Source organism: Brienomyrus brachyistius, unplaced genomic scaffold, assembly GCF_023856365.1.
Source record: "Brienomyrus brachyistius isolate T26 unplaced genomic scaffold, BBRACH_0.4 scaffold70, whole genome shotgun sequence".
NCBI classification, from domain to species: Eukaryota; Metazoa; Chordata; class Actinopteri; order Osteoglossiformes; family Mormyridae; genus Brienomyrus; species Brienomyrus brachyistius.
In genome coordinates this window covers 975897-995780 of record NW_026042345.1, presented here as the reverse complement: position 1 = coordinate 995780, position 19884 = coordinate 975897, and the positions used below count along the sequence as shown (strand labels likewise).

General features: G+C 43.3%; 3 protein-coding genes across 9 annotated transcripts; all 3 read left to right on the top strand.

Annotated features, from left to right (window-relative positions):
• The first annotated feature begins 175 nt into the window (after positions 1-175).
• LOC125726351 (alcohol dehydrogenase class-3-like) lies at positions 176-7094 on the top strand. 7 transcript variants are annotated; one of them, XM_049002662.1, is made up of 10 exons: positions 176-247; positions 1461-1504; positions 1742-1843; positions 2222-2372; positions 3234-3321; positions 3775-3994; positions 4482-4742; positions 5049-5181; positions 5482-5620; positions 5822-7094. In XM_049002662.1, the coding sequence occupies exons 2-10, from the start codon at positions 1487-1489 to the stop codon at positions 5847-5849; spliced, it is 1140 nt and encodes a 379-aa protein (XP_048858619.1). In that variant the 5' UTR covers positions 176-247; positions 1461-1486; the 3' UTR covers positions 5850-7094. The 7 variants fall into 7 exon arrangements, 6 of the variants coding, with proteins under 6 accessions (XP_048858619.1, XP_048858617.1, XP_048858616.1 ...); XR_007388164.1 differs by lacking the exon at positions 5822-7094 and adding an exon at positions 5261-5390 and having other exon boundaries at positions 192-656; positions 5482-5615; XM_049002660.1 differs by having other exon boundaries at positions 192-656; positions 5482-5635.
• Positions 7095-7723: 629 nt separating this feature from the next.
• Positions 7724-13996, top strand: LOC125726354 (alcohol dehydrogenase 1-like). Its single transcript, XM_049002667.1, has 10 exons — positions 7724-7831; positions 9721-9822; positions 10389-10530; positions 10740-10827; positions 11006-11017; positions 11392-11611; positions 12522-12782; positions 12861-12993; positions 13497-13635; positions 13764-13996. Exons 1-10 carry the CDS (start codon positions 7814-7816, stop codon positions 13798-13800), a joined length of 1152 nt encoding a protein of 383 aa, XP_048858624.1. The 5' UTR covers positions 7724-7813; the 3' UTR covers positions 13801-13996.
• An 847-nt stretch (positions 13997-14843) lies between these two features.
• On the top strand, positions 14844-19727 carry LOC125726355 (alcohol dehydrogenase class-3). The gene is made up of 9 exons (XM_049002669.1): positions 14844-14962; positions 15858-15959; positions 17070-17211; positions 17527-17614; positions 17722-17941; positions 18413-18673; positions 18941-19076; positions 19230-19368; positions 19528-19727. Exons 1-9 carry the CDS (start codon positions 14945-14947, stop codon positions 19550-19552), a joined length of 1131 nt encoding a protein of 376 aa, XP_048858626.1. The 5' UTR covers positions 14844-14944; the 3' UTR covers positions 19553-19727.
• Positions 19728-19884: the final 157 nt, after the last annotated feature.

Sequence of the window (19884 nt, the reverse complement as noted above, 5' to 3'; positions counted from 1 at the left end):
GTAAAGAGCAAAATAATATGAACTAATCACACGGCTCTTGAGCTGAATCATTTGTGGTGGAACAGGGAAAGAACTAAACTACACAGGACTCCGGCCTCCAAGGACTGCAATTTGACACCCGTGCAGTAGATAAATAATAACCCCCCCCCCACACACACACTCAGTACGTCCTTGCCCTTTAAGACCGCAGAGGGGTGTGTCTCTGAGCTGGCGGCGTGGAGGCGGCGCCTGTTCATCATCGCGTACGGTAAACAAATAAGTTTAAAAAAAGAACATAAATGGATGTTAACTAGATTGTGCTTTACGGTATATAAATTTAATTTTAAAGTATTATGCTATTTGGTGTCTATAGGTGGAATATGGTGTTATTGAGGATACCATATTTCAATGCATTAAGAAGACGACGCGTGTAGGCACTTGTTAATTAATGCTAACTATATGCAGTAAATGCAAGCATAGGAGAACTTTTTGTACATGGGATATTAAGCCATGTGTTCAAATTGTGCCAGATGAAATTCCACTCACTATACTCGCTGGATTGTTAAGTTATATATATATATATCCGTGTCAATTTATTACTCCATTTGTGGCGTCAGACAAATCAACGCGACAAAAAGTGTTTGCAAGGTGCCGTTTGTCGCCATTGTGTTTCATTGGTGAGCTGACGCCTTTAACTGTACAATGTTTACGATCTTCCCCTGGCGTTACCGGTGTTCCTCCGGGTTTTCCCCAAAGTCCAAAGCATGCTGAGGTGACGAGGACAAGCGGGTACGAAACATGGGTGGATGGACCTTGAAATATACTGCTTAACTGTCGAAACGCGGTTTCATGGCTGCCAACTGTCACACAGGAAATCTTCCGGCAAATCTATATCATTCCATTATAAACCTAAAATTACCTACATCAAAAGCGTCGGGGTAGTTTGCAAGCCCTACAGACTATTTACAATTTACACATGTAAATGTGTGTGCATGTGCGCTGATTAGTGTCGCAAACACAATGTAACGTCAGACAGTTTGGGTCGCTTAACTTGTCTTTCAGTTATGCAGTTTTGATATCAATTTCTTTCAACGATTCCCAATTTATAAACGTTTCCTCTTTGAATTCTCATCTTTGGAGCTGTTATAAGGATTCGTTTAATTTTCATGTTATACGTTACCTGTATTATAGGCACGTTTAAAAGACCGGCACGTTTAAATCCATCTTGATCCATCTGTCATTTATCTTTTTGTGAATTTGACACAGTTTTCCATCCACTGCTTGTCACTAGTTTTTTCACATGGAACAGGTCTGAAATATAACTGATCCATAGGTGTATCACATGCTTTGTGAAATGTGATTTTTGTGTATGCATGTACTTTGGTAGATATATGTAGATGTTTGATTTTGTAGTAATTTTGTTTGAAGTTTCAATCCGTAGGTTTCTTTTTTTGTATTTTTTGTTTGTCTACCTGGATAAGGACATCAACTGGTCATAGAAGGAACCATGGCAACAGTGGGCCAGGTATGTGATAGGCTGACTATGTCTCCTGCAAATGCATTACTTAAATACAGTACTCGAAACACCATTGTGTATTATAAAGACACCTTTGCGATTTCAGAATTTGCGATTTCAGAAATGGTCTGTTTATTTTAATCAGTTTGCCTGCCGGACATGCGTGAAGGAATGAACTGCAGGTCTGGAGTGTGTGGTAAAGTTTTGCATGGATCTGAGATATGAGAACCATTGTGTGGCCTCCAGGTGATAAAATGCAGGGCGGCAGTGGCCTGGGAGGCGGAGAAGCCCCTGTCCATTGAAGACGTAGAGGTGGCCCCTCCCAAAGCCCACGAAGTCCGCATCAAGGTGGTAATCCAGTGGCAGACATGGATGGTCATGTGACTGACCATGTGACTCACCAAACATATGAATTTAAACAAATTTTCCCTGTATTTTTTTTTTTTGTCCAATAGGAAAATAATTATTTGTTGTGGAGAAACTTAACTTTGTGTGTTTCTGCTTCGCTTTAAAAACAATTAAAATAAATTAACTTCAGTGTTTAGCTTTTTCTCCTCTACTGATAAATCCCCTAGAGATGTGGGTGAAGTGGTTAGGTAATTCCCCCATTTTTGAATGAGTGTTTTTGTCTATGCGGTTAACAGTGTGTGCAAAGATACTTCTCCGCCTGAGCTTTTGGTTTTTGAAATATGTCTCGGTGATGGCGCTGTTCGTGCATTCTGTCAGACCGCAGCCAGTGGCATGTGCCACACAGACTGGGCCTACTTGTTTGAGGCTGGCAAGGGCATGCAGATGCGGCCCTTCCCCCTCATTCTGGGCCACGAAGGCGCAGGAGTGGTGGAGAGCGTAGGCCCCGGCGTGTCCAAGTTCTCACCGGGTGAGTCTGTGCACATGCACAACCTAAGTACGGCACAGTGTAAATCATTTCCATTCTTTAGAGTTGAATGTAAACTGCGTAATGTCTACTATGCTATGTTAAAATAGAGGAGAGTTCGGCAAATATGCGCAGTTAGAGGCTCATGACTTATATTCTTCATAAACTATGGCAAACTGTAAATTGGGTTGAATGTTTATTGCCACCAGCACCCCACCTCTCAGCTTGCGGGAGTTTTACTTACACAAAACTGTTCTGAGGGCAGAATGAAAAATGATTGGGTCAGAGAGATAACCAATTAGATTGTAGAGGAGGTGGCTCCAAGGTACCTGATTGGTTGGTCCCGCCTCCTCGAGTTGCTTGGACCCACCTCATCTACAATCTGATTGGTTATCTCACTGAACCACTTATTTTTCCTTCTGCCCTCAGAACATTTTAGTGTACCACTCCCATGAGCCACCTGTCATGGAAATTCTGGGAGTCTGCTACAAATTAACATCAGCTCCCTGACACCCGCGAATGATGCGCAGTGGCCTGGAAATCTGTCATTCAGCTTTTCAGTGGCGGTAAAATTCGCCGGCAAGAAATTTTACTGGCACAATGCCGGACTACCCGAACACCCCCCTCCTGGTTGTCCCTCATCCACCTCCCTGAAATCAGTATGCAGAAGGTGAGATGTCTATTACCAGCTGCGTAAAAACCATAAGCAGTTTACATTTCAGTCGTGGGATCGGTTAGGAAACACTGCAGAGTATTTTGCTTGTTAAAGTTTGTTTGAGGGCCCTTCTTGATTTTAGCCATGCTGCCAGTGAGCTGCTACTCTCATTCGTAACCTCAAACTGAAACTGGTTGACTGTTTTTCAGGGGATAAGGTGATCCCTCTTTTCCTGCCACAATGTGGAGAATGCGAATGCTGCCTCAGTCCAAAGACTAATTTGTGTACCAAAAACTGGTGAGTTTATACATCGTCTATGTCAGTGGTGGCTGCTGATAAAAACTTTTAATGATGTAAACTATAGACTGACCCCACCCTCCCCTCCAGGAATTAGTCATTACTCTAAAAATAATTTAAGTATTATAAAATATTCATGACACTGTAGTCCTAAACAGTTTCCAGTGACTGCTAATTTCAATCAAATCAAGCTCTATTTATCTTAATCCCATGTCTTAAGTCGTGTGACTGTTAACCTGGTGAGCTGGTGATTAGAAAGCGATGCTGACAATGTTTCAAACAGTTTTCAAAGATTGTGTTAAACAGTTTTCAACAGGTGCTCAAAGCAAACCATGAGCACCATCTAGTGGGGTCAGAAATACAGCAAATCGTTCATGAAGCCTCATTTGGCCATCACTACTATATCCATCTGGAGAAGAGGACTTTTATTCTGAAGTTCTTGTTCTCCATTAGGACCAAAACACAGCAGGGAGTCCTGGCTGATGGCACGAGCAGGATTTCATGCAATGGGAGGCAGGTGTACCAGTTCATTGGCGTCGGCTCCTTCTCCGAGTACACTGTCGTCTTGGACACCTCGGTGACCAAGATCCGTGATGATGCTCCCCTGGATAAAGTGTGTCTGCTGGGATGTGGCGTCTCCACGGGTTACGGGGCCGCTCTCAACGCTGCCAAGGTGACTGCTTCCCAAGAGCCTCCGCTCTAACGCCAGACACACTTATACCATGTGCTGTCGGGGAATGGAAGGACGGGAACATGAGCCCCTTTTGAAAACGTTTGACTGATATCTGTGACCAGGGCTGCGAATTAAGCTTGGCCACTGTGTTGTGGTGAGTGATTTGAATGAAGCGTTTGCACAAAAAAACTGGGCACTAGCCTTGTTCGACTACAATTTTACTGAACTAGCCTAGTTGGCTAGTAGCAAAAATTCTTAAGTTTTACCCGTTTGTAACTGTGCATTCTTTCTACTTGAATTCCAGAAGCTTCTCTTACTCACCAAGCCTCTATGGCTTCAAATAAATTAATTAATAGATAAAAACACAACCATACATATAAATAGTGACTGAAAAACTCAAGTGTTAAAACAAGAGCCTACTGGAGGCACTGAGGAGACACTGAAGAGGCCTGTTTTCAGTCACCACTAGGATTTACTTCCCTCCCAGGTTGAGCCCGGCTCTACTTGTGCCGTGTTTGGACTCGGTGCCGTGGGTCTGGCGGCGGTGATGGGCTGCAGGGCCGCTGGTGCCGCCAGGATCATTGCTGTGGACATCAACCCGAACAAGTTTGAGAAGGCAAAGGTCTTTGGGGCCACCGAATTTGTTAACCCCAAAGACCACAACAAGCCCATCCAGAAGGTGCTGGCTGAGATGACCAACGGAGGAGTGGACTTCTCCCTGGAGTGTGTTGGGGATGTAGCAGTGATGGTGTGTATAGCTGGAGATGTTGTTGTCTTAAAAAAAATGTCTGACGTGGTTGGAATCCATAGGTACAGGTTATGTGGTCCTATGATGGAGTTCATGTTATCAACATTTTATTAAGTCTTGAGGTTTCAGGTCATATTTAATTCATGCAATAAGTAGGAAAGTCCTTAAATTATTATTTGGGATTTAAAATTACAGGGAAATGACATTGAATTGTTTGTAGTTTACGATGTCTGTACAAATACCCAAATCCGCTCCGGCTCGGTCATGGTGCTCTGTTGCTGTGAGGCCATATGCTTCTCTTTCCAGAGGGCTGCCCTTGAATCGTGTCGCTCGGCTTGGGGTACATGTGTCATCGTGGGCTGGACAGAGCTGGAGGAGCTCACCCTGGCCCCCTATGACCTCTTATTGGGTCGTACCCTGAAGGGGACTTACTTTGGCGGTGAGGGGTTTATCCGCTCTCCAAATATGCAGCACTTGCCACCGATTTAAGAGGAGATTTTTCTCATTCACCACTACAGCACATTTCACCAAGACAGTGTAAATGAGAGAAAACGAGGGACTCAGTCCTCTCCAGCATGCTGTTGGTGTCCCCTAAGAATGCTAGTGTCTGCTTGACTAGTGAGTTTTTGAAACCTAGGTACAGCTCAGGTACGCTCCGAGCTCTTGTTTTAATGATGGTTTGCTGTATCGAGAATGCTCTTGACATACTGTGTTTAGGTGGCATGTTTTATTTCACCAGGCTGGAAGAGTGTGGAGGGTGTGCCAAGGCTAGTTGATGACTACATGAACCAGAAGCTGTTGTTGGATGAGTTTGTGACCCACACCCTGCCCTTAGATCAGATTAACGAGGCCTTTAACTTCATGACCAGGGGAGAAAGGTAGCAACAAAATCGGTAGATGAACCGAAATTGCTATTTATTACTATATTATTTATTATTCTTTATATTAGCACTGTATCGCTGTGGTTATAAGGTGTGAGAGTAGCTATTTTGCTATTAGCACTACATTTGCAATTATGTCGATATTTCTTGTGTAGCCAAAAAGACGTAACCGCTTGTGTTGTTGCTTCCTGTCCACAGCATTAGATCGGTAATAAAGATGGAATAAATCGCTGCTGCAATCTGAAGACGGAGAACTGAAGATGTCTTCTCGGACATACTGCCCATCTCTGTTTTCCTGATCGGACTCCTTGCTTAATGCGTGTGGGGGTAGGCAGATAGACATTTTGTGTTGTAAGATTTATACCCCTGCTGACACCCCTGGAAAATATTGTATAGAGCCTGTTTGTTTGGTATATAAGTCAGACCGCATTAGGACACAAGAATATTGGACAAATGATTTGAAACATACTGCCTGTGTAACTCTGTGTTGTGGTGGTTTTTGTCAAAAACACTCTGATTCTCGGGAACCATTGGAGATTTTCTCCTTTTATTGTCAAAACCTGACAGGAACAGAAACAATAACTTAGAACTTAGAGCATACAGGCCTCTACATGCAAACCTGAGACGTGGGGATATTAGCGCAACACCACACATCAAGGTAACAACACACAAGGGTAAAATCAAGTTAGTAAACCCAGCTGCAAATATATAAATATAAAATGGGTGCGATGAGACATTATTGGTATGATTGTAGCATTAGATTGTGGAAAGGAATGACAATACAATGGACTATGATGAAATCATTTACAGGACATACATACACCTACCTTGTCGCAGTATATATTAAAAGTAGCTGGGATTTACGCTTAAAAAAAGGAGGAACATAGGGGGGAAAGGGGTGGAGCCAAATGCAATAAGATATAACAAGCAAGTATGGAGAACACAGCTGTCAGGTATGATGTAAATGAAACATAAAATACACTGATTTTGTGTAATTATACACAGGATAGTCTTGGTTACACCTGTAGCTTTGAATTGCTCAGCCAAATCACTGTCTGGCCTGTACTACTTGCAAATGAACTTCCTGTTTCCCTTCTATAACCTACACATTTGTTCTTGTAGTTCTACTCATGCAACTTTGTTCGGTAAAGCCTGTTCGATGAAAAGAAAGTGATGAAGAGAGATGAAGGTCCTGAATTCGAAGCCCCTATGTTCAGCTCTTACACACATCACTGACTGCAGAAATAGTTTTAAAATGATGTTTTATGTGATTGTGTTGCGGTTAAATGCTAATTTCCATCCATTAAGTGAAGTCGGATAACGGGTAATGTGAATTGTTCTTCAGTTCCAGCAGCTGGGTTTCTATACCTAGATTTGGAGTTTTACTGCCACCATATGATTGAGAGCATGCAGTGACCATTATACCTCTGTCATCTACAATAACTGCATTAAATGACATTTAGTTACTTCATTGACTCTTATCTTTCTGTCATTCTAGGATGCATTTAGGTATCGCTATGCTACATGCTATCATCCAAGGATGCATTTAGGTATCGCTATGCTACATGCTACCATCCAAGGATGCATTTAGGTATCGCTATGCTAAATGCTGCCATTCATTGATGCGTTTACGTATAGCTACGCTACATACTACCATGTGCGCAAATGAATTTTGAAAATCAAGTTTTGGGAATTATTGATAATATATATATATCTTTATCTCAAGCTTACTTCAAGCATAAAGTTATTCTTTATCTTGGAAAGCAAATGGAGCATGATAAATGGCAATTTTGCTTTTTATCTTCTTTTTTTTTTTGGTGGGTGGGGATGCAGTAAATAACACCACAGACCCCAGAGTGTCTGGAATAGTGACCAGATAAGTGGCATTTGTTGCCTTGGCAGCCGCATACATTTTTGTGTCACACAGTTAAATGGTAATAAAACACCGTTGTGATTATTCCACCATCTGCTGGTGGTGCATCATAGACCGGTGTCACACAAAATATATTTAGTGAAAAGGTTTGGAAATGCAGACGGACCTGATGGCGAGATCTGTGGCAGTGCATTGAATAAACGTAAAAGAAAGCGACTGTGGATGTTAATTATTTACTGCAGATAAGCAGACCTCTTTTGCACAGTTTTGCGGGTCCACAGATCAGTCCACAGATCTTAGAATCTACACTTGCAGCCATGACTACAGCAGGAAAGGTAAGTAATTTATATTGGAATGTTTAATGTTCGGTGTTTATTAACTCAAATATCACCCTTGATAACCTCATCATACGATAAGTTAAAAGCCTCATTACAGTGTTTGCTTATCCCTTATGTTTCCTTGTTAAATTACTGGAATAATAATGGTTTTCCACTACTGCTAAATGAGGGAGTCATTTCACATTATGCCATTTCATTTTCAATCATTCCTATGTCTGTTTCAGGGACTTATCTTGGTCCTATCTTAATCATAAATGAGAGTAAATAAACTGATAGATAAAAAATACTTACTCAGATACAAAAGGATTCGTGGTACTTATCAAGACCACACAAAAAAATCCAATATTTAATCAAACATGGAACAAATTCTCCTATTTCATAAACTAACTATGTTGAATACGCTTCTGGAAATGGTGTAAGAATGGGTCAGTCTAACTATCGCGTCACGCATGTCAGAACTTTGGTAATAAACCAAATATTAATAGTGCTTCTGAACACTTCTATAGCCACAGGTGTATAAAATCAAGCACCTAGGCATGCAGACTGCTTCTACAAACATTTGCAAAAGAATGAGTCGCTCTCAGGAGCTCAGTGAATTCAAGCGTAGTCCTGGGATAAGGTGGCACCTGTGCAGTAAGTCCATTCGTGAAATTTACTACTAAATATTCCACGGTCAACTGTTAGTGGAAGTGAATGGGAACATCAGCAACTCAGTCACGAAGTGATAGGCCACGTAAAATCACAGAGCGGGGACAACGCATCCTGAGGCACACAGTGTGCAGAAGCTGCCAACTGTGTTCAGAGTCAATAGCTACAGACCTTCAAATCAGATTAGCTCAAGGACAGTGTGTAGAGAACTTCATGGAATGGGCTTCCATGGCCGAGCAGCTGCATCCAAGCCTTACATCACCAAGTGCAGTGCAAAGCATCAATGCAGTGGTGTAAAGCACGCTGCCACTGGACTCTAGAGCAGTGGAGACGTGTTCTCTGGAGTGACGACTCACGCTTCTCTGTCTGGCAATTCGATAGATGGGTCTGGGTTTGGCAGTTGCCAGGAGAACGGTATTTGCCTGATTGTACTGTGCCAAGTGTAAAGTTTGGTGGTGGGGGGATTCTGGTGGGGGTTGTTTTTCAGGGCTTGGGCTTGGCTCCTTAGTTCCAGAGAAAGGAACTCTTAATGCTGCAGCATTCAAAGCCATTCTGGACAATTTCATGTTCCCAACTTTATGGGAACAGTTTGGGGACGGTCCCTTCCTGTTCCAACATGACTGCGCACCAGTGCACAAAGCAAGGTCCATAAGGACATGGATGAGCGAGTCTGCTGCAGTGTAACTTGACTTCTCTGCACAGACCCCTGACCTCAACCCGATAGAACACCTTTGGGATGAATTAGAGCAGAGACTGCGAGCCTGGCTTTCTCATAAAACATCAGGGCCTGACTGCACAAATGCTCTCCTGGAAGAACGGTCAAAAATTCCCATAAACACACTCCTAAACCTTGTGGACAGCCTCCCCAGAAGAGTTGAAGCTGTTATGGCTGCGAAGGATGGGTCAACTCCATATTAAAGTCTGTGTATTAAGAATGGGATGTAAATAAAGTTCATGTGTGTGTAAAGGCAGGTGCCCCAATACTTTTAGCAATGTAATATATATCGTACTTAGTGATAGTGGATGACTTTCCCGAAGCCTTCTTAATGCTATGTTGTTCATAAGTTCTAAATTAAAATACAGATCCTACAAATTACGTAGCACTAAGAAAGCTTCGGGAAACTCACTTTGTTACAATCAGTGTGATTGTAACTAGCATATAGTGATCTCGCTTCCGGAATGGTTGTGAGAATGATCACCATTCAGAAGCCCATAATAAAGGACACCTCATTCCACAGGTAATCAGGTGCAAAGCGGCTGTAGCCTGGGGTCTCAGCCAGCCTCTGGTCATAGAGGAGATCGAAGTGGCCCCCCCCAAAGAAAGGGAGGTCCGCATCAAGGTGAGAGTTAGACACAAAATGCTGATCGGCTGTCACTCACAGTATGAGCTGGAGCCCCCAGATCTTAGGAGGACGATGTTTCCAGCCCTGATATCCTCGGCAAGCAGGAAAAGTGATGGTGTAATGGCTTTATGGCCATGAATTTTGGCAGCTGAATCATATAGGCACCTGCATGGACCTCTACCCCATATATGTTTGGTTTTTTTGTCAGTTTATTTACAGGAACAATACCTACCAGTAACATTCTGTAAACATTGTTTCATTGTAACTTGTTACAATGACAATAAAGACATTCTATTCTATTCTATTGTGTAATTCTGTTCTATTAAGCCACAAACATAGTCTGCATGTATAGTCCTTGGGTTCTTTGTCAAGAGAAGAGCACATATAAAGATGTAAACAATCTCAGTAAATACACAACCAATCCAGACAATAAAAGCAAAGAAAAACATATTCCTATAATCAATGCAACTTAAAGCCAAGTATATATTTATTATAAAAGCACATAAAACAAGAGCAGTTATGAGTTATGAGTGTCGTTCTTGCATCCCCTACCTTTGGGCCAGATCGTGGCGACGGCGGTGTGTCACACGGACCTCTACTTCCTGCGTGAGAGGTCGAGCAGCGAGGGCTTCCCAGCAGTGCTGGGCCACGAGGGCGCGGGGATTGTGGAAAGCGTGGGCCCTGGAGTGAGCAGACTCAAAGCAGGTCAGCAGAAGTGCGCACACCACCGGTTATTTAGCTGCTGGTTAAAAAGGATACATTCTTTAGCAACCTCGACTATGTTAAGTGTCAGAATCACCTCGATACAAGGCTTCTGGCACTATGCATAACCTCACTCTATTGTAACTGCCTCCATTGCCATATTGTATTGTAACAAGGTTAAGAACATAAAGCAAGACTATTCTGTCATACAGGGGACAGGGTAATACCCCTGTTTGTTTCCCAGTGTGGGGAGTGTCGCTTCTGCTTGAACCCTGAGACCAACCACTGCAACATGAACTGGTAAGCAGGGAGCCATCAGCAACAAATGCGGGAGTATTTGTTATGTTACTGTATGGGGAAAACATCATAAGGGAATTAAAAGGTTATAAAGTTGTTCATTGAGACTTATAAATAGCACCAAACAATGTATTATTAATATTCTTCTTTTTTAATTTTATTTTTTTTTGCTTTTCCATAGGTCAAGCCTGAGGTAAGACGTTGTTACCTAACTTTAATCGTAAAAAAAATAAATAAATAACTTTGAACAAAAAAATTGTGGTGACCTGCTGTCAGGGTCATAAGTGAGCTGTGGTATCCTTAAGCAATAATTATAAATCACTTTAAGAGCTTCATATCACTGTAATGTAAACACAGTGCTTTGCTTCCAGCAGTTGGGGTGCTGTGATCAGGATTGGTGTTATACTGCCACCAAGTGACTGAAAGCATGCAGTGCACCCTGTACCTTTGTGTCTGTAATAGCAGCATTACATGACTTCCAGTAATATAAACTTTTAGGTCATGTGACTAAGGAGAATATGGCGGAAGGTTTTGTGACCTTCCTGGTGCACTTTCCTTTGATTATAGGCCTGGAAAGAGGTATGATTTGGCATCAGACACCACGTCACGGATGACGTGCAAGGGACAGACCCTCCTTCAGTCCATGGGGACCAGTACCTTCTCAGAGTACACTGTGGTCAGTGAGATTGCAGTGGCCAAAATTCCTGACTCTGCCCCGCTGGACAAGATGTGCTTGCTGGGCTGTGGTGTCTCCACAGGTTACGGTGCCGCCATTAACACTGCCAAGGTGACTCCGATACTACGCTACCGGTCAAAAGTTTTTACCACGTTTCCATTTATTTCATACATGTCACGGGTAGCGCAGGACAGAAGATCGCTCAGGCAGCGCGAGCGATCAGAAACAGGCAGGCAGGCAGAAAATCGGGCAAACGAGGGTTTAATTGAGAAAACGGACATCCACTAAGACCAGTAACATCAATGACAGACACGGAAACAGGGGAGACCAGGACTTAAATACATTAAAGCTGGGCAACATAATCGGACGGGGCTGGAAACAATCGGGGAAGCACACGTGGGTAATCAGGGGGCGTGGCACACATGAGGAGCGGACGGGTCAGGCATCACAATACACTGCAGATTTTTTTTATTCTTGTTAAGCGCTGGAGTTGAGTGAACAACTACAAATAAAATTTTAAATCAAGTAAAACAAGTTTTCTTTATATCATGGAAAGAGTATGTAACAGTGCATGTCTGACATCCTGTTAACTGCTTGTGTGGTGATGGCAGAGTCAAATTCGAAAAGGCTGTCTTTTAATTTTATATGAACTAGTTAATTCTTGCCTCCCAAGAAACAGAGCAGTATTTAATGCCACATGTAGAAAGACTGCCTCGAATTTTCTCTGCTGTTATAACTGCCAGAGGTGGTGACCTTGAGGAATCAAAGATCTGACATTTTCTTGCTAATGAAGGCAATGAAATAGTGAACATGCTGTAAATTTATTTGTTAGCAAAGAATATTGAGTGTATTTCTGGTAACTAAGTGAGTAACATGCAAATGTAGAAACTCTTAGTTTGTTCAAAAACTTTTGACAGGTAGTGAATTATCATTATTAGTATCAATAGCAACATTGTTGTTTCATGGTTTGTATCATCATTCCGTGAGTTGGATGCATCTATCCAGGACGTGTCTCACACAGGTCAAACCCGGCTCCACCTGTGCCGTGTTCGGACTCGGTGCCGTGGGTCTGGCAGCGGTGATGGGCTGCAAGGCCGCTGGTGCCGCCAGGATCATCGCAGTTGACATCAACGAGGACAAATTTGAAAAGGCGAAGCTGTTTGGTGCCACCGAGTTCATCAACCCCAGGAAGCACAGCAAACCCATCCAGCAGGTGCTGGCTGAGATGAGCGATGGAGGTGTGGACGTCTCCCTGGAGTGTACCGGCAATGTGGATGTTATGGTGGGTGTAGAACTCCGCTGCTGTCATTTTTGTCTGATTTATTGGTCTTCACCTCTGTTTTTCGTTCTCTGATGCCAGAGAAGTGCGCTTGAGTCTTGCGTGAAGGGCTGGGGGGTCAGTGTGGTGGTGGGCTACACAGACACCCACGATGTGTCCACTCGGCCCATTCAGCTACTCAGCGGGCGCACATGGAAGGGCTCGCTGTTCGGAGGTAAGCGCTCAGATACCTTTACTTTTCTCCTTAGTAATGCTCTGATAACCAATTACATGTAATCTCCCGACCTGCGTATTACAAAACATATGAAATAAATATCTTTAATAAACAAACAAACAAATAAATATATTTACAGCCATAGGTTGGTGCTCCGGCCAGAGATATTCCCTATGTACAAAGTTCCCAGGATTGGTTCCAGACCCCTGTAACCCTGCATAGCAGTATAAAAGATAAATGAATGAAGGAATGAATGAAGGAATGAATGAAGGAATGAATGAAGGAATGAATGAATGAATATATACAATATATTTAAATCTAATTAAGTTCAATGCTCTGGTTTCATATGTTACAATACCATATGTGTTCAGAATTCACATATTACCAATAACTGCAGTTTAGCAGGTTGAATCATATTATCAATACGTTTTCTGATCGTCTCAATGGACAGCCTCAACGTCATTTGTGAGATGAGCTCACAGGGAGCACTTTGCATTTTACAGGCTATAAGAGTGTGGAGAGTGTCCCAATGCTGGCCAACGACTACATGACCAACAAGCTCAAGTTGGATGAGTTTGTGAGCCATACTCTACCCCTGGACAGCATTAACGAGGCCTTTGACCTTTTGGTTCAAGGGAAAAGGTGCTGTGCCTGCCTGTGCTTTCTGCTAGCGTGTTTACAGCCCCATGCTCATGTAGCAAGCAAATGTTTGATGTCAGCTTTGTAACCTTTCATATGACACTGTATTCCCCACCCACCCTGTCTTCCAGCATTCGAACAGTCCTAAAGGTGTCTGCAGGAAACTGAGAAGTGCCGCGACCTGCCTTGTGTTTAAAGATTCATGACTTCTGGTTCGCTGAAGAAAATTCATTCTTACCGCTCATAATAATATTCACTGCTGCTCGTGATTCACGGCTCTATCCTCGATTGTCCTTCGCCTGGGTTACCAGTTGCACTTTTGTAATTCCAGCCCTGAAAAATAAAGCGACGATAACAGATCCGACCCTACAGCTTTTGTAATTTTCAACATGTCTGTGTTGTACTATCGAAACCTTTCGTCAGTAAAGGTACCTCTACCTTAGCAAAACGTCAATGTCAAAATCATTGTTCAGCTACGTTCTTTGTGTCCGGTTACAACTGCAGATGGTCAGTGACACACACAAAGCCGAACAGATTAATACAGTGAACTTGTGTCATTGATGACACGTCATATTATACATTACTAGTCAAATGTCTGAATAGACACACATAAAACCATACCTTTTTATTCATTAAACTTACACTTGTCTATAAAAAGAACTGGATGTGACTGTCATGGAAACAAGTCCATAATCCAAGATGTTCAGTTTTCGTAAAGACTTCTTTATCTCTTATGTTTCGTATAATGTAATATTTCATAGACTGTTTTCGCTTTCATGTATTTAGAGAAAAAAATAAACGTTGTTAAAGATCATGGAGGAAAAAAAGTTACCAGCAAGTGTACTCCAACATTTGACTGGTACTATACGTTGTACAGTATATGAGTGATTAGTTATAACACAACGCAATAAATGCTCATTGTTAAGGTAATTCTTTAATGACTGCTAAGTAAAAGTCAATAATGACAGGCGTCAAAATTATCCTAAATCTTACTAATGTATAATAGTATATGAAGCCGTCAGGTGCCACACAGCTCTGAGCTTGTTTCTCCAGACATAAACACATAACATTTATGAGGCGAAGAAGCGCTACACACCCACTGCGATTCTGACCAATAAAGTAACTGAAATTTGACACAGTAGCACCGCCCATTGCATCTTATCCTACTCTTATTGGCCGCACGCTACAAACTATAACACGAGGTGACACCTCTGCGTTATGATTGGCTGAACGTTTCTGGTGATTGGCTGACAGCTGCTTATTCATATTCCCGGGTCGTACACGCTCGCTGTTCCGCAGTGGGAATACGAATATGGACACGGCTGGCAAAGTGAGCATGATCGTTGTTTTAAATATTACTTGATGCCGTTAACGCGTACGCCGCCCTAACGTTGATATGCATATTGTACACATTATACTATATTATCTGTTCCTCGAGTTTCATGTTCAGCATTGCTGTATATTTAGTTTTTCTTTCCTTCTTAATGGACGTTGACCTGAAAGTTGGACTTCAAATTTTATACAAAGAAACGTTGTGTGTCCGGGTGTTGGTGTGCTTGGCTTGCAATGGCGTTATGTAATTGTTAACTTAAGTTCATCCTCGCTTTTACAAAAATAATCGTTTCTAGAGAGGCAGCATACCATTTACCCAGATCTTAGGGATTAATTAATAATTTTCTCGGAGATAAGTGTCGCATTTAGCGGAACTGCACAGAAGTTTCAGCGAACCATTTATTTTTCCCAGAAGCCGCACGCTTTTCTTTAATGAGTGCAAGTTGCAGTTGTGCACGGATGCAGTTATTATGATCTATTTTTGCGTATTTTTTTCGCTTTTCAGAAAGTAAGACGCTGTACCGTTAACGTGGATATTAACGTCGAGGCAGCTGACTTTGTGAAATATCAACCTCCGAGGTTTAGTCCAATAATCGCTCTGACATATTAACCACATTAAGTTCAGCAAAAGTCCTCTGTGAAGTGCGGGTATATGTGCAGGTTACATTAATGAGCAAGAGCTCAAATTTCCTCAGATTTATTTAATTTATGTGGTGAATGTCATTCTGACAAGGTAGCTCCAATTACCTTTCGCCCCCCACCCCCTCTGAAGTGAAATTGGGTGGCAAGTCAGCGCCCTAGGTGGCCGCCTATGCTTAAAATCTGCTTGGCTGGCCCATGTTTCAGGTGTCAGTGAATGATAGCAAATTGCGATCCTGTGTATTGCCAAACAGGTGATCAAGTGCAGGGCTGCTGTGGCCTGGGAGGCGGGGAAGCCACTGTCCATCGAGGACGTGGAGGTGGCCCCACCTAAGGCCCACGAAGTCCGCATCAAGGTAACGCCAGCCCTCCAGGAGATCACCGACTTCCACATTTTGTCAATGAACATAGAGCAGTGCATGAAGGAGCTTGCGATCCGGTGGTGGCCCGTGTCAAACTGAAGGCGTGCTTCTTGGCGGGTGAAGCAGCAATGTGGGTTCATTATGTGGCAGTGGGAGGCAGCTGGAATGAATATCCTGCAGTGTTTCCCCGTCCTGCCTTTTACTTGCTCATGGTAGTTTTACTTGCACAAAAATGTTTTGTGGGCAGAATGAAAAATGATTCATTCATTCATTCATTCAGGTTCAGACAGTAGAGGAGGTGGGACCAAGACATCTGATTGGTTGGCCCCGCCTCCTCAAGTTGCTTTCACCAATCAGTTTTTGTTCTGCCCTCAGAACATTTTTGCACAAGTAAAACTCCCATGAGCCTTTTGCTTTCTGTCAGGATTTAGTAGAGCAGCTGTGGGGTTCCTTCATATCCCGTTCCACAGCTGCAAAACTGCTTCAACAATTTCATACACTCCTTTTTCCCCTATGTGTTAGCATGTAGCATATTGAAAGCAACACATATAGCCCCATGCACCACATATCACTGTTGGCAAAACAGGAGTGTTTGTTTTCTGGGCAGTTTTTTTGAGTCTGTTTACTTGTGCATTAAATTGTTGAAATACCTTGTTCAGCTCTTTATTCTACTGTGATATGGACAGTTTTTGTGAAGAACCTTTAAAATGAAGACTGAAATTAGGCATGTTGTTTACAGAGGTATACAGGGCTACAGAGGTACTGTCCCCAGTTAATCGCTGACTGGCCCCTGGCCAATCCCCTCTGTCTTTCACTGATTCAAAATGTATTAGCTAATACGGTTTGCACCTCTGTACAAATTCCGATCTCTTTTGCGCTCCCTATGTTAAAAATCCTGGATTTACTCCTGATCCTGCATAACTTTGGGTATACACATGCTTTTGGTTTAAGAATATCAGCCTTCTGGACATTTCCATGCTATGGACACTGCCCCCTACTGGACACGTTCTGGATAGGTGTGGCATTTATAGAATGGGAGATTCTGGGGTGGGTGGGTGTTCGGTGCTGGGTGTGAATGCCGGCCCTCTGCTATAATCTCGGCAGCTCTTTGCGACGGGTGTGTGCCACACGGACGCCTACACCCTGAGCGGGGCCGACCCCGAGGGGCTCTTCCCGGTCATCCTGGGCCATGAAGGTGCCGGGACTGTGGAGAGCGTCGGAGAGGGGGTCACCAAGTTTAAGCCAGGTGAGGTAGTGGGGGGGGGGGGGAGGGGTTAGAATCGGTTGTTAGAATATCTCTAAATATTGCCTTTGCATGTGTCCAAAAAGCTCTGTGACTTTTTAGAATAGAATATTGAAAAATAAAGCGATGATAACGGATGCTACCCTTGATCATGTCCAAAATGTTACAGTTCAATAGGTTAAGTGGTGGTCAAGGCTACAAACTTGACAGAAAAGTAATGGCTAAAATTAAAACTAAATATGAGTTGTTTCCAGTGAGTTAACTGCTGTTAAATTGATAGTTAAAAGTGTCGTTAAGTGGATAATTTTCTCTCTTCAGGGGACGTGGTCATACCGCTGTACGTGCCGCAGTGTGGAGAATGCAAGTTCTGTAAAAACCCCAAGACCAACCTCTGTCAGAAGATTAGGTAACCAGCCAGTCGGACCTTCAAAATTCAGATGGTTCCCTATTTGCGGTAGGCACTAGTATATAACTGTGGGTGTCTGCTTGACCTTTGACCTTTTCGTCCCCCAGGGTGACCCAGGGTCAGGGCCTGATGCCCGACAAGACGTCCAGGTTCACCTGCAAAGGCAAGCAGCTGTTCCACTTCATGGGCACCAGCACCTTCTCCGAGTACACGGTGGTGGCAGACATCTCCTTGGCCAAGGTGGACGAGAAGGCCCCCATGGACAAGGTGTGCCTGCTGGGCTGTGGCATCTCTACGGGCTACGGTGCCGCCCTCAACACAGCCAAGGTGAGACGGGAAGACGGCCGGACCCGTCGACACGGGGGTCTCAGAGTACCGAGATCGTTTCATAAACATCGTGACATGTGGCCAAAATCTGGACCACAGATTGACATTATTATTCTCTGGCCTGCAGAGACTTTGAAAAATTCAGCTAATTGGTGTCAGCAAACTCTGTATTTTTCATCACCAGCAGCAGTGGTCATGGTTTACAGACTTGTATATGATTTGTATTTGTCGCTAGTGGCCCCAGATTAAGTGTGACACAAATAACACTAGAAGCTTCTCTCCATGGACCTTGGTAATTCATGCTAAAGTGTATCAGCCCAAAGGCTTCTTGCTATATATTTTTTCATGTGGACACCAGTAGCATTAACATTTGTTAAGTTCTGGTTCTGGTGCTGATTAATAGTGTGACAGTGTTGGTGGTGTAACCCTTGTCCTTCGTGCTGTGGTGTCATGGCCTCTCTCCACCCTTAGGTGGAGCCAGGCTCCACTTGTGCCGTGTTCGGCCTGGGCGCCGTGGGTCTGGCCGCCATCATGGGGTGCAAGTCAGCCGGGGCTGCCCGCATCATCGGCATCGACATCAACACAGATAAGTTCGAGAAAGCCAAGGAATTCGGAGTCACGGACTGTGTGAACCCTAAGGACCACAAGAAGCCCATCCAGGAGGTTCTTGTGGAGATGACCGATGGAGGGGTGGACTATTCCTTTGAATGCATTGGCAATGTTGGGATTATGGTGAGCTATGATGCACTTTTCCTGCTGATCATCAGGAAATCAATGTAGATACACAGAGGTTCTGTGTCTTTTTTTTCATGCATTTCTTGTGAAAATTCTTTAAAAAGCTCACCTGTTTACAAAAGGAGACTTTAACAGTGCATCAGCATATCGTGGCTTGATGTCACTCTTACCGAAGTAGCAGATATTTCAAACTTGGACTGGGCTTTTTCTGGCTTAAATATTAAGCTTGAGTTTAAATTCTGGTTTGTTCATTTCGCTCTCTAGAGAGCTGCTCTGGAAGCCTGTCACAAAGGCTGGGGTACCAGTGTCATTATTGGGGTGGCTGGTGCAGGACAGGAGATATCAACACGCCCATTCCAGCTGGTCACAGGGCGCACTTGGAAGGGAACAGCGTTCGGAGGTGAGCTTCAGTGGACGCGTGCGTTAAATGCAGAAACCCTGTATATTATGGGATGTTCCGTTGACTTTGGCTGTAGCTGAATGTCATAGTACTGACACCATGTTTTTGGCTGATTTTGTCGATGGGTTGATTATACCGTTACTTTTTCTGTAGGTTGGAAGAGTGTGGAAAGTGTTCCCAGGCTGGTGGATGATTATATGGCCAAGAAGCTGAAGGTGGATGAGTTTGTGACCCACACATTGCCCTTTGGCCAGATAAATGAGGGCTTTGACCTCATGCATGCTGGCAAGAGGTAAGATCTCCAGTGTTACATTTGAAGCTGTATAACACGTGAAATTGTGCTCATAGTCAATGAAGGAAGTAGCTGGAAGTTTTGAGTCTTTGACTTAGGATTTCATAAATATAAAATTAATAAGGCTGGATATTTTTGGCTCGTTTGTTCGTCTTGCAGCATTCGGACTGTTCTGAAGTTCTGAAGCTCCTGCCGGTCTGTTGGTTCCCCCATTGCCTTAGCCACTGAAGACCTTGCTGTTCTTGGCTCCATGCACTTCCCACAGCTTAATGAGCTGATCTTGTTGGTAATCAGCAGTTGTATTAACGTTGAGGGAGTGTCTCCGCATACTAGGGTAATTAAAACCGTTTGAAATTACAGCCTGCTTCATTTTCCCCCTCTGTATGTCTTAAGAGTATAAGAGAGGGTTGTCAGGTAACTGATTATACATTTCTTTAAATTAAGAACAAAGCCTATGTTGTGCAAAGATCGTTTCTATGGACTGTAATTCTGGATAGAGAACATGTTCTAACAGGC